This window comes from Coptis chinensis, chromosome 7 (assembly GCF_015680905.1).
Source record: "Coptis chinensis isolate HL-2020 chromosome 7, ASM1568090v1, whole genome shotgun sequence".
In the NCBI taxonomy this organism is placed as follows: domain Eukaryota; kingdom Viridiplantae; phylum Streptophyta; class Magnoliopsida; order Ranunculales; family Ranunculaceae; genus Coptis; species Coptis chinensis.
In genome coordinates, this window is record NC_141462.1 from 72,978,859 (window position 1) to 72,994,469 (window position 15,611).

Consider the following 15,611-nt stretch of genomic DNA (forward strand, 5'->3'; position numbering starts at 1 on the left):
TCTGAAAACAACCATGATCGCTTCAGAATCAATGCTTTTAAATATCTCCTTCTTAATGTATGTTACTAAGTAACATTGAAATACTCATCTCCCATACTATTCTAAAGTCGATTCTTTACAATATGCAAAGCTAAAAATGCTTTCAGTGGTGGTAGCGACTGTTAGAATAAGTGATGAAGTAATGAGCAAGCCAGAGAAGCCATACATGCCAGACAATGAGAGAAGCCAGGTGCAAGGTTTTATATTTGAGGTTTGGGTTTTTGTGAGACAGATTAAGAATGAGGGCGTTTTGTTTTCATTCTAATTTAAGTTTGGATAAGGTGCTCTCAAGGGTAGCAAAATTTTGCACCTTTGAAAATTAAGATAAAAACAAATGCATCACACATTGAATTGAGACATGACTACAACTATTTTTTTCCCGGGAAACTTCGGGGTGCAGTTGCCCACCCTTGCACACAGTTGGCTCCGCCCTTGCTGGTTAGGGCTGATATAGGTTTCTCGATGGGGAGGCTGTTGCTACCACACGCACTAGCCAACGTACCCTCCTCACTACCCAAATATTAGACCAGTACAAACATAATTGGCTATGAATTATAAGCAAAGCAAAGTTGGGAGTTGAAGTCATAGCTTGTTCATATTATGTACTCACTGTTCAGTTTTAGTAGATTTCAGTTGTTTATCATCACTTTCCCTTTGTCAAATTTTTGGTTAAACCAGAAGATCAAATTAGGAGATCTTACGTGTAAGCAAAGAATTTGATGGAATCTTGGTCCGTTTTAAAACCACGAAATGCCAAGTTCAGGCAATGTTGTGCTTTGTTTCAATCTGAAGATATGGTTTGGTGTCTTCAAGGTGTTAGTAAGAACATGATTCAACTTTCAATATGTTCCTTTTGCCGCATGTTCAATGTTTAGTTTTTCACTCTCCTCTGAAGATAAGTGCACATTTGTTCGCCTATAGTTAACTCTTGCCAATTATGTTTTTAAGTTTTAACTCGGTTTAACCCCTAAGACTCCAAAGAAAGCTTATCTCGTAAATCAATTTAAGTGATTGCCAACCAGCACTTGCATTGCAAATATTAGCACGAATTGGATTTCGTTGATTTTGAAAACTACATAATTACGTTAATGGGCTTTTTCCTGGGTAATCTTGTTTTAGAGTAATGATAACTCTATGAGCCAAGCTTTGTTAGTAGTGAAAACATGGGCACACGGTTCGGACAGAGGGACTTCTCAAACTCACATAACCTGTTCATTGACATATTGATATTCTTTTGGGGTTATTTAGGTTTTGGGCCAATTATTAATTGGATAATTTGTGTTTGGTCACCAATTGTTTGTTTATTTGCAATTGGGCCAAAATTGACGGTGATTCGTCCATATTTTCTAAATTGGCACATTTACCCTTGCACGTGTAGTTCACATTCACCAAATCAATGGACACAAGTCATCATCTGTTTTCAATCTTAACAGCTCCTATTCTACCACATATATATATATATATATATATATATATATATATATATATATATATATATATATATATATATATATATATATATTTTGATTGGCAAGCCTGTTTTAAACGAGACTCTTTGGTGCTGGCGGGGTTAGAGCCCCAGACCTTTGGTTTCATCACCCAAAGGCACCTGCAACACACGTATTTCCCCAGGCCATAGATTTTTAACAAGTATCCTAATCTCCTAGACTCATCTATTAAAGTTTAGAATCCCCAACCACATTTTAGCCACAGTCGCCCCTCGCTGTCATTTGGTATCACCAACAAACACTGTGCCACCACCACCTGGCTATTCTCCTTTTCTTTTTGTTTATGTTCTCTTCCTCTTCTTCTTTATTATCATTGAAAAAAATATTCTCACATTACAAAGAGATTATCAAGAACAAAAGCATAATTTCAATACAAATAATAGTATCTAGTGTAGCAAAGATCAACCTAAAAGCTAACATTCCGAAGTTCAGTATTCCAATTTAACAGTATATTCTTACTAATATATTTTGATGTAAACCCACAAATGAAACCTAGTTTTGCAAGTCATAAATATTTCCTAGCCAACTGAAATTTGGAAGTTTTGTCGAGTAGCCGTCTCATGCATATGTTCAACTTTTTCAGTAGAAGCTAGTTAATACATGTAATGGAGTTTTGAATATTTCCTCTTTTCCATTCCAGTAGTCTTATTATTCTTGAACCCCACTGAAAGATCTGTAAAGAAATTGAATATAATACTTCATATAAATATAGCAATCGACCTCACTACTAGTTAATGTACAACAATGGATTGAAATGATAAGGAGTTTTTTTTTTGGCTTTCTATTTTCATTGGTAAGTTGTTGGTTGGGTAGTGGAAGAGCTTGTATTTTTTTGTTTTTTAAGATGGTATAAAATTTGGCTGTTGGATCGAAATTTAAATTTGAACAATATTGTTGGTGTAACCCATTTCATTGCACTAAATCATGTGTTTGACATGTGCAAGGGTATTCTAGCCATGGAAAAAAAAACCTATGGATTGAACAAATAAAGTTGAACCTAATAGTCAATTCATAGTCAACACAGTCAACCGTCAATTTTGGCCCAAACGCAAATAAATGATCAATTGGTGGCCAAACACAAATTATTCAATTAATAATGGGCCTAAAGACTAAATCACCCTTTTTTTGTTAGAGTAATGCTTCGTGCAATTTATGCAAAGTTGACGGTCTTGAAAAAGTTGGCACCAAAGGTTTCTGGCAATCTGACATATACAAACCTTGTGAATACGTGATAATTTGATCTTCAATCATTCGTTTAAGGGTGGCTTGCTCAGACCTCAGTGTGTTTGTTTTAACTTCGTTACATATAAATTGTAGCTTCACGATGAAAAAGAGTGGGTTTACTGTGATCACAGTAAAGTTAGAATTCAAGGTTAAAATCACTAATTAGTATACGGCGTTAGCATTCACTTTCTATTCACAATCTAAGTAGACAAGTAGTATGGTTTATGAGGAAAAGCACTAGTAGTAAAAGTGGGGAGAGAGACTCAGACGGCAAGAAAAACAGATTAAATGTGAACGATGTACAACCTCAAACATAAGTTTAAAATGACAAACCATCCCTAAGCTACAGCGAGAATCAAATAGAATAAGCAAACAATGAAGTACAATCCTGTCAAGCTCCAGAAACAACATATATATGCTAATGGGAATTCATCTAACTCAGAAGCTCAAATTGATACAACAAACGGTGAAGCAACAAAGGATACTTCTGATACAAATCCATGGGTTCGCGGCTGTTGTCCTATATAATATAGCCTCTGCAAATATGATGTTGAGCATGAACTGTAGGGGTATATATAGGTGCCACCTCTATGGTCCAGATAACAAAGGACCTCGTATGTGAATTCCAACTGGATGTATTATACCTATCAGAGACCAAAGCAAGTGAAAGTAGGATAGAAATAGTAAGAAAGCAATTGAAATATCAAGGGGAAGTGCACTGCATTGTACCAGCAATACAATAGGAAGGAAAGGAGGGCTAAAAATGTTTTGGAAAGAAGGCTATAAGGTGGAGATTTTAGGTGCCACTAAGAACCACATAATTGGTAAAATTTCCAATTTTGGTACTGTTTTAGATTGGATTTTTTCTTTGATTTATGGAGAGCCATCCTCATGCCATAGAAAGAAAGTGTGGGATGAAATGAGATCCCTTGCAGTTTATATCCCTATTCCTTGGCTTCCTTTTGGCGATTTCAACGCCATCTCTTGTCTACAAGAGAAACAAGGTGGACACAATGTTATCAATAGAAGTATAGCTAATTTTAATGAGTTCATAAGTGACCTCGGGATGGTTGACTTGGGGTACAAGGTTTCAAAATTTACTTGGTTCAACAATCGTTCTTATGGCAATCACATCTAAGAGATGTTGGATCGTGCACTTGCCACCCCCAGTTTTGTCAAATTGTTTAATGATGCCAAAGTCTCTACCATTCCAAATGTCAGACCATTTAACACTAGCTATCTCCATCCATAAACATGAACCCTCCCCAAAAAAGCCTTTTAGGTTTTTTGAGATGTGGCTGAAAGATACTGATTGCAAAAATGTGATAAGGAATGCCTGGGAATCGGTGGGAGAGCGTGATGAGCTTGATAATCTTGTTACATAACATTAAAGGAAAGAAGATATATGGGGGTATATTTCAACACTCCCCCTCAATTTGGTGTGAAGATGTTTATCAAGCCAAACTTGACAATGGAACTCTTGAGCAATGATGGTCCGACCGGCTTGGTGAACATATCTGCTGTTTATTCTATAGAACGAACAAACACTGGAATAATAATGCCATCTCTGACCTTCTCTCGTATGAAATGTTATATCCACCTCAATATGTTTCGTCCTCTCATGAAGCACAGAATCTGAAGCGAGCATTATGGGAGATTTGTTGTCACAAAACAATGTGGAAGAAGGTCCTACTAGAAAACCCAACTAACTCATCGTAGAGTGAACGTATCCACAAAAGCTCACAAGTCCCCTAAGCCATGGCATGATATTTAGCCTCTACAGAAGATGATGCCAATTGATACAGAGGCCAAGAATGAGATGATGCCAAAGAGATAAAGAGCCGCACAGAGGAAAGTTTAGCCACCGGAGCAAATGTATCACCGAAATCCTTACCAGGAATCTGAGTAAACCCCTTCACAACCAACCGTGCCTTGTAACGATCCACAGTACCATCTGCACAATACTTAATAGAAAACACCTATTTACATTGAACTGTTTTCTCACCAAGTGGTAGGGAAACCATATCCCATGTGTGATTTCGTTCCAGTGCTTCCATTTCACATTGCATTGTAGCAACACAGTGGGGATCACACAAAGCTTCAGAAACAGATCTAGGAATGGAGATAGAAAATGTTGCAGCCAAGAAAACTCGATAAGAATAAAAAAGTCCCTGATAAGACACAAACTTACTAATAGGATGGTGAGTACAACATGTAGGAGTGCGACGATCAGTTGGATGTCTGTCCCATGAAGACTTATGAGATGGTGGTGGTGGTGGTGGTGGTGGCGGTGGTGGTGGTGGTGGCGGTACCGGTGATGCAATAGGTGAATCTTATGTAGAAATCGGTTCAGCAACAATATCAGAAGTACACAAAGAAGATAGACCCAGATCAGAGAAGTCAGGCATAAGTGGTGGTGGTGGAGCCGGCGGGTAAACCTATTTTTGCTCCTCAAATGGATGAGAGTCATTATCAAACACATGTAAAGGTCGAATGGGGACAGAGTTGTCCTTCACAGGTAAAGAAAAGTTGATACAAGCGATCTCTGTAAAGAGGGATTACTTCCAAAGAAAGGTGTATCCTCTAGAAATGTACATCCATAGTATAATACAATTTTCGTGCTAAAGGATAATAACACCGATATCCTTTTGAGAAATGAGTGTACCCAAGAAAGATACATTTAGTAGCTTTATCATCTAACTTTGTACGGGTAGGGCTACGGCTTTGCACGGAACACACACAACCAAATACTCTGGGAACAATAGAGAATAAAACTCTATCAGGATGAAGAACATGGAGAGGGGATTTACGTGGTGAGGATTGAGAGTCGTAGCTCTGATACCAAATTGTAAGGGGAAAAAGGCTTATCTAATTAATAGATAGAGGCCATATTTATTGATACTCAAGATTACAATATGCAAATCAACATGATAGAATATCCTTGTTACATAACACTAAAGGAAAGAAGATATAACACTAAAGGAAAGAAGATATAATGGAGATATACTTCAATAGGATAGATGGATGAAGCAAGATACAAAAGAATACAAGTTTGAAGAGATATATTAAGTGAACTTCTGGATAGAGAGGCTAGCATGTGGAGGCAAAAATTTGGACATAATTGGGTACAAGACTATGCAAGAAACACAAGATACTTTCATCTTTCAACAGTGTATAGGAGAAGGAAGAATAGGATTGATAAACTCAAGAATGATTTAGGGGATTGGAAGTCTAAACGAGAAGAAGTGGCATGGGAGAGGTTATAAACCACTTTTTCTATAATCTTTTTAAGACACAGAGCCCAGAAACAAACAACAACATCACCAACCTCTTCACACCCATTATAACCCAAAGAGAAAATTACATTCTTGGTGCCATCCCATCTAATGTAGATATATGGAGTGTGATAAAAAAACTACACCCTTTGAAAGCCCCAGGACCAAATGGCTTTCAAGGGATATTTTACCAAGAATGTTGAGATATCGTAGGGCCTACAATCCTAAGTATTGGTAAAAAAATTTTAATTTATAACTCAATTTTACTTGATCTCAATGACACTTTTTTAACCCTTATTCCTACAATCCATTGTCATGACAGTATTTCAAAATTCCGTCCCATAAGCCTTTGTAACTTCACCTACAAAGTGCTTTCAAAACTCCTTACCAATAGACTCAAAAGCCACCTCCACAAAATCATCTCACCTTTCCAAGGAGCTTTTGTCAAAGGAAGCATCATTGGAGATAACATAGGTCTTACAAGTCAAGACATCTATAGTATGAAAAGAATGAATAAGAGGAAGCAAGGCTAGCTAGCTTTGAAACTGGACATGAAGAAAGCCTTTGATAGAGTTGAGTAGGTTTTCTTATATCAAATCCTTGAAAAACTGGGTTTCAGCAACAAGTGGGTGAGTACGAGTAAGATATGCTTGGAGTTGCCTCATTTAGAATCCTGCTTTATGGCTCACCTTTAAGCCACATCATGCTAGAAAGAGGTTTAAGACAGGGGGATCCATTCTCCCCCTATCTCTACATCTTAGTTACAGAAGCATTATCAAGGATGTTGAGAAAGGCAGAGGATGATAAAATGATAACTGGTATCAAAATTAGTGGAAGAGCTCGTTATTTCAAAATATCATTATATGGATTTAGCATTATTATTTGGGCACAACAATAAAGGAATTGAAATTGGTAAGGTTTCCATAGTATTATTTGGATTATGTGTTTGCTAGTATTGTAGGCTATAACTGTTCCTTATATCAACTAAAGCCATAACTTTTCGTTTAACATTGTAATTGCTTGTAGATAATGATGAACATTAAGCCAAATTGCCGCTATAATTTAATGGCATCGCTATTCTTATCTGACTTCTAAAAGCTTTAGTAGGAAGAGATATCACCAGAATAAGCCAATAAGGCAACACCAAGAAATATTATCAATAAAAGCCTTTAAAAAAGGAACCCAGTTTTGTTGTCCCACACTTATGGTGTCTAACTATCCAACCAATCAGAAATAGGCATTTAAGGACTTGTTTGCAAAAAAGACTTATGGTGTCATAGGAGGTGAGGCTGATTTAAATTTGGAAATGAGATTCGAATAAGAACAATATGCTTATGATTTCTACAATAGTTATGCGCCCAACATTGGATTCAGTATAAGACTACAAAAATTCTACAAACTTCCTAATGACAAGTTGATTCGACGACAATTTTGTTGTTCTTTTGAAGGCCAACCAAGTAAAAGGAGAACTCTAGTGAAAAAAAGAGCTATGTCAACCAGGTGTCTTGCTATGCTTGAGATCAAAATTGGAGAAGACGAAAGAGCTCATTTGTTACAGTCCAAACACTTGCACCATCTTTTCATTAGCAATGATAAGTTTCGACAAGATTTTAAGAATTGTATTTACAACCCTGAAATTGAAGAAGAGTTTATGTCGTGGTGGCAAGAGTTGCTTAAGGAGTTCAATCTAGAAGATAATGAATGGATGACGTCATTGTTTAAATTATGTAAAAAATGGGCTCAAGTTTATGGTAGAGAACATTTATGTGCTGGATTGACAACCACCCGAAGAAGTGAAAGTGCGAACAACCTTTTAAAGCAGTTCTTTACGAAGACCCTAATCATAAGAGAATTGGTCAATCAATATCGTAAAGCAATGGACAACAGAGATGATGATGAACTGTACGAAGAGAATAGAACCAGTAAAATAACCATCCCCAATCATTTTTCATAATGGGAAATGGAATGTGAAGCATAAAAGATATATGTACACCAGGAAAAAAATTGGAAAATTTCAACAAGAGTACCTAAAGATTGTGGATATGTGCCTAGTTCTTGATTTTGCTGATGAAACTAGTGAAACATACATTGTCTCATCCTTTGTGCGTGGTCATCGAGAATGTAAGGTTACTTATATGCCTTATGATCATACCATCATGTGTAGTTGTAAAAAGTTTGAATTTGATGGCATTCTCTGTTCACATGTCATGAATGTTCCTCGTGATGTCAATTTGAGAAGTTTGCCATCAAAATATTATTTGAGAAGGTGGAGTAGTGATGCTAAAGAAGGTGAGGTGTTTGACGTTCGTGGAGTTCAAATTGTGGTTGACTTAGATCCAGCTTTCTCAACACGATATAGTGAGTTATCTCGTCTTGGTTTATCTTAAGCAATCAAGTGTGCTAGAACTAAAGAATTGAGCGAAAGTGGTAAAGTTGAACTTCAGCAAATGATTAACACGATAGAATGTGCTCCTAGTCCTAATCGAAGAAACCAACAACAATGCAACTCTTGGAGTTATGGAGAAAATGTGTCTGCTCATGTACCTTTACAAGACCCAATTCTCAAGAAGCGACAAGGATGAATGATAGAATGAAAATTAAGCTTTTACTCCTACTTAGCTAAAGAGACTAGGAAGAAGTAAACTATTTTTCTATCTTTTTATATCAAAGTTCTACTCTCAATTTATCATGTAATAAAACTAGAGTAAGAATTGTTCCACTCCTAATTGCTTAGATAATAACTAATTCCACTAATGGTGAACAATTAAACATCATGAGAGTAATGATTTTAAATAGAACTAATGGTGAAAACTAATATTGAATATATTCTAAATTAAACTAGGGCAATTAAATATTAAGATGTCAATATGAAGAAGGAATTAGGGAGATTTGAAATCCACATTGATTAATCCGAAACATGCTAGTATAGAGTTTGTTGCAACCCTAATCTTTATGTTCTCACACAAGGTTCAACATAAAGGTTAGGACTTTATTATCCCTAATTATTCATGGTATCTCTAGCCAACTAATAATTAGCGTGAGAGGAAGTTGAAACCTATTCTCATGGTGAAGGTTTATTTTACTTATTGCTAAATAGAAAACCCTAGACTTGAAACTCTTTAATACAACTATTCTATACTAACACAACAAGTCTTCATCAAAGCTTCAATCAAACCCTTCTAATGGTGAATCATGTCACCATTAGAATCATGTCAAGGATTGACAGATGCCTAGTAAACAGTTGGTGGCTGACTCGTTATCCTCATTCTGTAGCTGAGTTCTTACCTCTAGGAGTTTCAGATCACTCGCCAATGCTACTTACGTGGGTTGATCATTCCAGAACTCCAACTCCATTCAGATTTCAAAACTTTTGGGTTTATCAGCCAGAGTTCAAGGCCATGATAGAGGAAGTATGGAGCACCAATATCTACAATAACCCGATGTATATATTGGTACAGAAACTGAAGTTGCTGAAGACAAGAATAAGGCCATGGGCAAGGATGAATTTTTCTAATCTTCATGAGAGAGTAAACTCAGCTAGGCAGGAGCTACATGACGCACAAGTAAACTTCCAGAATAACTCAAGTGATGTAAATGTAGGGGAAAGAGAAAGGGCGGCCATGAAGAAGTATATCAAGCTAGCACGAGCTGAAGAGATAGATATGCAACAGAAATCAGAGGAGAAATGGAGTATAGATGGGGATAGATGTACTAGTTACTTCTTCAATTCTTTGAAGGAAAAAGAGGCTAAGAAAGGAATATGGGCCATCTCCAATGATAATGGGGTAACAGTATATGGGCAGACAGAGGTAGCACAGTGCATTGTAAAGTATTTTACCCAAACAGTGGGAACTGCAGCTCCAGCAATCAGCAAGGGAGAGTTCTTCATGGGGTTGAAAGTTAGAAATGTGATTGATTCAGCCATGAGAGAGGTATTAGACGCCGATATCACTGATACAGAAATCAAGGAAGCATTGTTTGCGATGGAGAATAATAAAGTGCCAGGACCAGACGGGTACAATCCTTTCTTCTTCAAATACTGCTGGGATATAGTGGGGCAGGATGTGTTGAATGCTATCAGGAATGTCTTCAGAACATGTAAGATGCCGAGGGTAACAAATGCTACGTTTCTATGCCTAATTCTAAAGAAGAGTAATCCGACTAAGGTGGAAGATTATAGGCCTATTGGACTTTGCAATACTTTGTACAAGTGTGTTTCCAAAGTGATTACATCTCGGCTGCAACTGGTTATTTCAGAGTTAGTACATGAGAATCAATCGGCCTTTATCCCCGAGAGATCGATACAAGATAACATCCTTCTAGCTCATGAAGTGCTGAGAGGCTACGAGAGAAGACATGGTACCCCAAGATGCTCAGTCAAGGTGGATATTAGAAAGGCGTATGATATGGTAAGTTGGGCAACTATCCTAGCCATGTTGGATAAATTTCTCGTTCCACCAAAGATGAAGAAATGGATACAGATGTGTATAAGCTCACCTTACTATTCTATTCTTATAAATGGCTCACCGGAGGGGTTTTTTGCGGGAGGCAGGGGTCTAAGACAGGGTGACCCCATGTCCCCATATCTTTTTGTTTTAATCATGGAGATTTTGGGTTGTGTGATTAGAGAGAGTATTGATAATAAGCTGATCCAATTTCATTCGAAATGCAAGAGGAGTCTTCTCACCCATCTGACCTTTGCGGATGATGTTCTGATATTCTGTAAGGGGGAAGTTTCATCTGTTGCAGCCCTCAAAGATTGTTTGCTTGCCTTTAGTGATGCTACAGGGCTCCAAATCAATTCCCAGAAGACTACCATAATGACTGGGGCTATGGGGCATCAAGATTCTCTAGAGTTGGCTCATATCCTGGGTATTGAACTTGTCAAACCTCCAGTGAAATACCTTGGTCTCCCACTCTTTTCAGCTCATTTAGGTATCAAAGATTGCCAACCTCTAGTTGAAAAAGTAACTGGGAAAATCAAGGATTGGAAAGCACGGTTGCTCTCTCATGCAGGCAGACTCCAGTTGATTGTATCGATTCTTAGCTCTCTTCATATTTATTGGGCTAGAACTTTCATCTTACCAATATCTGTTCTAGAACATGTGGAAAGGATATGTGCTACGTTCCTATGGAGTGGGACTGATATCAAAAGGTGTGTGCACCAAGCAAGTATTGGAACTATTAGCAAAGCAAAGGAAGAGGGAGGGCTAGGCATTATGAATATGGAGACATGGAACACTGGTGCGCAATGTGGACTACTGTTCAAGATAGCGAGTAAAGAAAACACTTTGTGGGTTGATTGGATATGGAAGAATCAGCTCAAGAACAGCTATTTGTGGACCATGGCAGTACCGAAAGATTGCTCCTGGTCATTGAGGATGTTCCTCAAGTGTCGAAAACATGCGAAAGATCATATCCTTTATGCGATAGCTAATGGAGAAGACACGTTTCTATGGCATGATCTATGGTGTAATAGCAGCCCTCTTCTGGCGAACAATCAAGCTGTCATGAGTATTCAACTCCCTCTCAATGCAAAGGTCAGTGAGCTAATATCAGGTGGAGAATGGAATGGAATTGTTGAGAATATTCAGTGTAATCGGCTAAAGGAGGACATCAGGTCTACGGCAATTGAGAGGCATTTAGAGAAAGACAGAGTCCTTTGGAAACCACATCAAAGTGGAAACTTCACGTCAAGCAGCGCATATGAGGCCTTGAGAAGACATGGAGGGAAAGTCCGATGGCAGAGGTTAGTTTGGGGAAGGTTAGTCATTCCAAGACATTCCTTTACTTGTTGGCAATTGTTCTCCAATAGCTTGTCAACTCAAGATCGGCTAGTGTACAAAAGAATCCTTAACCATTCGTCCTGGTGCCTTTGTAATCAAAGTAGAGAGTTCTCCAACCATCTCTATTTTGAGTGCTCGGGTAATCCTTGCGGGAATAATGTCGGTGCTGGGAATTAATTCAAATCACCGCAATTCAAATAGAGAATGGTCGTTCATACTGAGAATCTGCCGAGGAGCAAGCCAAGTAATCGAAATTGTCAAAGTCTACATTTGTGCTGCTGTAGACGCGATTTGGAAAGAAAGAAATGCCCGACGGTTCAAGAATAACGCACAACCTGCAGCAGTGGTGTTAAAGAGAACTCTTAGAAGTATGAAGGCGTATGTACAACTCAAGATCGCATCTATGGAAGATACAATAGCAGCGAGAAGATTATGCCAGGCTATAGGGCTTCAGGTAGAGTTTGAACGAGCTAAACAACAAAGTGTATATTGGCAGGGCCCAGAACAGGGTAGTGTGAAGCTAAATGCTGATGGGTCTTTATCAGAGAAGGGTATGGGCCACGAGGGTGTAATCAGAGACAGAAAAGGAGTCTTGCTGGCAGCGTTTACAGGAAGTGGAGGCGTGGAATCCATTATTTACCAAGAGATGAAAGCCATAGAGGTTGGTCTATGCATTTGTCAGGAAATGGGATTCCTAAAAGTGGAAGTGGAATCTGATTCTCTCGCAGCAATTCAGATAGCAACAAAGATAGCTAAACCGCCGTGGAATTGCAAGAATGTCCTGGCACACATCTTAGACACTTCTTTGAAATTCATGCGTTGTAAATTTTCACATGTTTTTAGAGAGGCCAATAGGCCTGCAGATTACCTTGCAGGACTAGCCCCTTCTCATTGTAATGAGCTAATGCATTATAGACCTCCAATAGGTAGCGAACTTAGTAATCTCATAGAGGAGGATGCATTAGGTACCAGATATGTACGTTTTGGATAATATATGCAGGTGGGGGTCAGCCGAACCCCAGCTTATTGTTTAAAAAAAAAAACCCTTCTAATGGAGGTTTAGCCATGATTCCTTAGACTATCATTTAATAAATAATGAGAAGATGAAGGCATAATTAAAGGAATACTTATATTAAAAATAACTTGAATTGTATTAATGGTGGCTAGGCTAATAAAACGTAAACTTTAAAACTAGATTGAACTAAAGAGAAGAGGTAGGAGAGAGTTAGAGTTTTGCCTTAGTCCTCTTTATATAGGAGAGGGCTAGGTTTACAATTTCGTGCATGGGCTTTGGAGCTATGTTTTGGGCCACCAAATCAAGCCCAAAACTTAATTATTTAAGTCCAAAAAGGGTTTCTCTGTTGAAAATTATTGCAACAAATTTTTCATCCACTTTTACTGCTCTGATTGGATCAAGGCTTAGACCATTAGAAATCTCTTTCCTAGGTGGTCGTTTTGACATATAATAGGACCAATTCCGAGGTCTAGCTAAGTCCAAAGATACGGCCTGCGGAAATTTGGTTGACTTTTATGCTCTATTTCTACACGCGTTGACTTTGACTTTTCAGCTTTGAATGAGTTTTAAAAAAGTTTTTTCTCCTTGAAACTTGGTCTTTAACCATAGAACTTATGAGCAACCAATTTTTGCTCATTTCTTTTGCAAAAGTGACATATTTCTTCACATAGTTGACTCAAAGACCTGAAATACACAAAAATACGTAAACAGTACTCACTCTTATTTAATATAAACATAATTGGTCTAAATGTAATATTATTAAGGGGCTAAAACTACAGTTTTGAGCTCTTATCAAACCACCTCCAAACAGCATTTTTCTTGTCCTCAAGCAAAGATGAGAAATTAAAATAAGTGACCAAAAATAGAATTCTAACTAATCTCGTTTCGCCGAGTGCGATTGCATTGACCATATGCAATAAGGCCTTAAACCACTAGGATTTTCCTAGTGGATGAGGTATAGTCTTGTGAAAGTTTTACAGAGAAGATACTCACAAACTTCATTTATACTACAACGACTAAGAAATAAAATTAATGCTTCCTTATTTATTCTCAGATATTTATACATCTCATTAGAAATGAAAAAAGAATAATCAATTCGAAACCTAAGCTAATTCGTGCATAATAAGCAAATCATCTATAGATAAACATATATATAATGAACTATGCTATGAAATCCAATAACAGATCCATTTATGAAACTTTGGAATAACATCCTTAAGTTGGTCCTCACAAATATGTCAAGACAAAAATGCTTTGATTTTTCCACTCAAGTTTCGCTCACTCCAGTGTGCGGTGGGCACACTTTTCCTCACAATTTCAATGACGTCAAGAGAGCCGAGGTCAATCAAACACATCTGCCACTTATTATCACACCAACCTATTCCTAATTGAGCTAGAGGTCTATTAGGTGTTGTGGGGATTAGGTGATGGTTTAAGAAGGAAGGAAATGGATATTCAAATGGACAAGTCTGAGATAATAGGATCTTCAAAATATGTAACTAGAGAAAACCTTGTTCTTACTTTGCTTCTACACTTTGTTTCCATCCTTAGCCATTTTTTCCTTTTTTTTTGGCTTTTGACTCATTTGATTATGTTTTTTGGAGTTCTAACTTTTTATTTTATTTTATTTATTTATTTTTTTTGGATGGAAACTTTATTTTATTTTCTTATTTGAAGCAACTAACAAATTCTTAGTTTTCCACATGTCTTTCTCTTTTCTTTTCTTCATTTCATCCTACTTCTCATACACATTCAAAAATGGGTAGGATGATTTTTTTTTTACAAAAGGGTAAAGGATTTGTGGTTTTTGAAAAAGCTAAAGAAAGTCTCAGAGGGGCGACTAGCGGAAAATAATTTTATATAAGTTTGAATTTCTAGCTATATCAATCCAAAATGGGCCTAAATTCTCGCTTAGGATATGGTATAGTGATCAAGCAAGTGGACGTGTGATTTCTCTATTCGAAATTTACTTCTCCCTTGTGTCATTACTCAGATATTTCACTCATATAAGGCTTTTAGGCTATATTGTCACAGGATTTGTAGAATAAGTAGTCTAGCCTAGATTTCAAAAACTTACTGCCAATACAAACAGAGATGCTCATGCAATATATTTATGGAAAGATGCAATGACTATTACCTACATATTAACCTAAGTTTCTAAAAACTATTCTAATTTAAGAGCTAAAGTGAGACTTCTAGACTGTTATCATTGCAGAAAAAGAAACAAGACCAATAATCCTAAGTGCATAGTATAAATACTTTTTATTTTTATTTATATTATTTTTAAAAAAAAATTTACTATAAAGCAAAGTGCATATTATATATATATACTAATAGGTGCCCTAAATTACGCGTGTTTCTATGCTAGCCCTAAACAAAAACATGCTTTGTCCTCAAATTATAGAAAGAAGAAGGATAGAAAATACTATGGAAATGCGTGAAGATTTTAGAGCACCTACAAAACAAATTCAGAACATACTAATATATAGGTAAAGAAAAAAACAGACTCAACTCTTATATGAGTTCCACCCGCTATGGGAATAATAAGAATTAAATTACTTGGGACATAAGCAGACAATAACAGAAAGTAAAACTTACCTTATATCTAGCACTAAACGTTGTCCTCCCCTCCTATAAAGAAGTGAGGTTCCTTTGCGTCCTGCCAAGCCATGATAATCTACCAGGCCTCACACCATTTATCATCTACCTTTTCCTAACCTGTTAAGCGTTACTTGGTCTGATGGGGTGTAAGGGGCAACCTTAT

At 37.2% G+C, this 15,611-nt stretch overlaps 1 protein-coding gene across 1 annotated transcript; it reads left to right on the top strand.

The window, feature by feature from the left end:
- The first annotated feature begins 8,031 nt into the window (after positions 1–8,031).
- LOC147488761 (protein FAR1-RELATED SEQUENCE 9-like) lies at positions 8,032–8,433 on the top strand. Its single transcript, XM_086574481.1, has one exon. The coding sequence runs from the start codon at positions 8,032–8,034 to the stop codon at positions 8,431–8,433; it is 402 nt and encodes a 133-aa protein (XP_086430607.1).
- The last annotated feature ends 7,178 nt before the right edge of the window (positions 8,434–15,611 follow it).

What these genes read in the sequence shown, in the direction of transcription:
- LOC147488761 (XM_086574481.1), top strand. Translation starts at nt 8,032, where the DNA reads ATGTACACCAGGAAAAAAATTGGAAAATTTCAACAAGAGTACCTAAAG.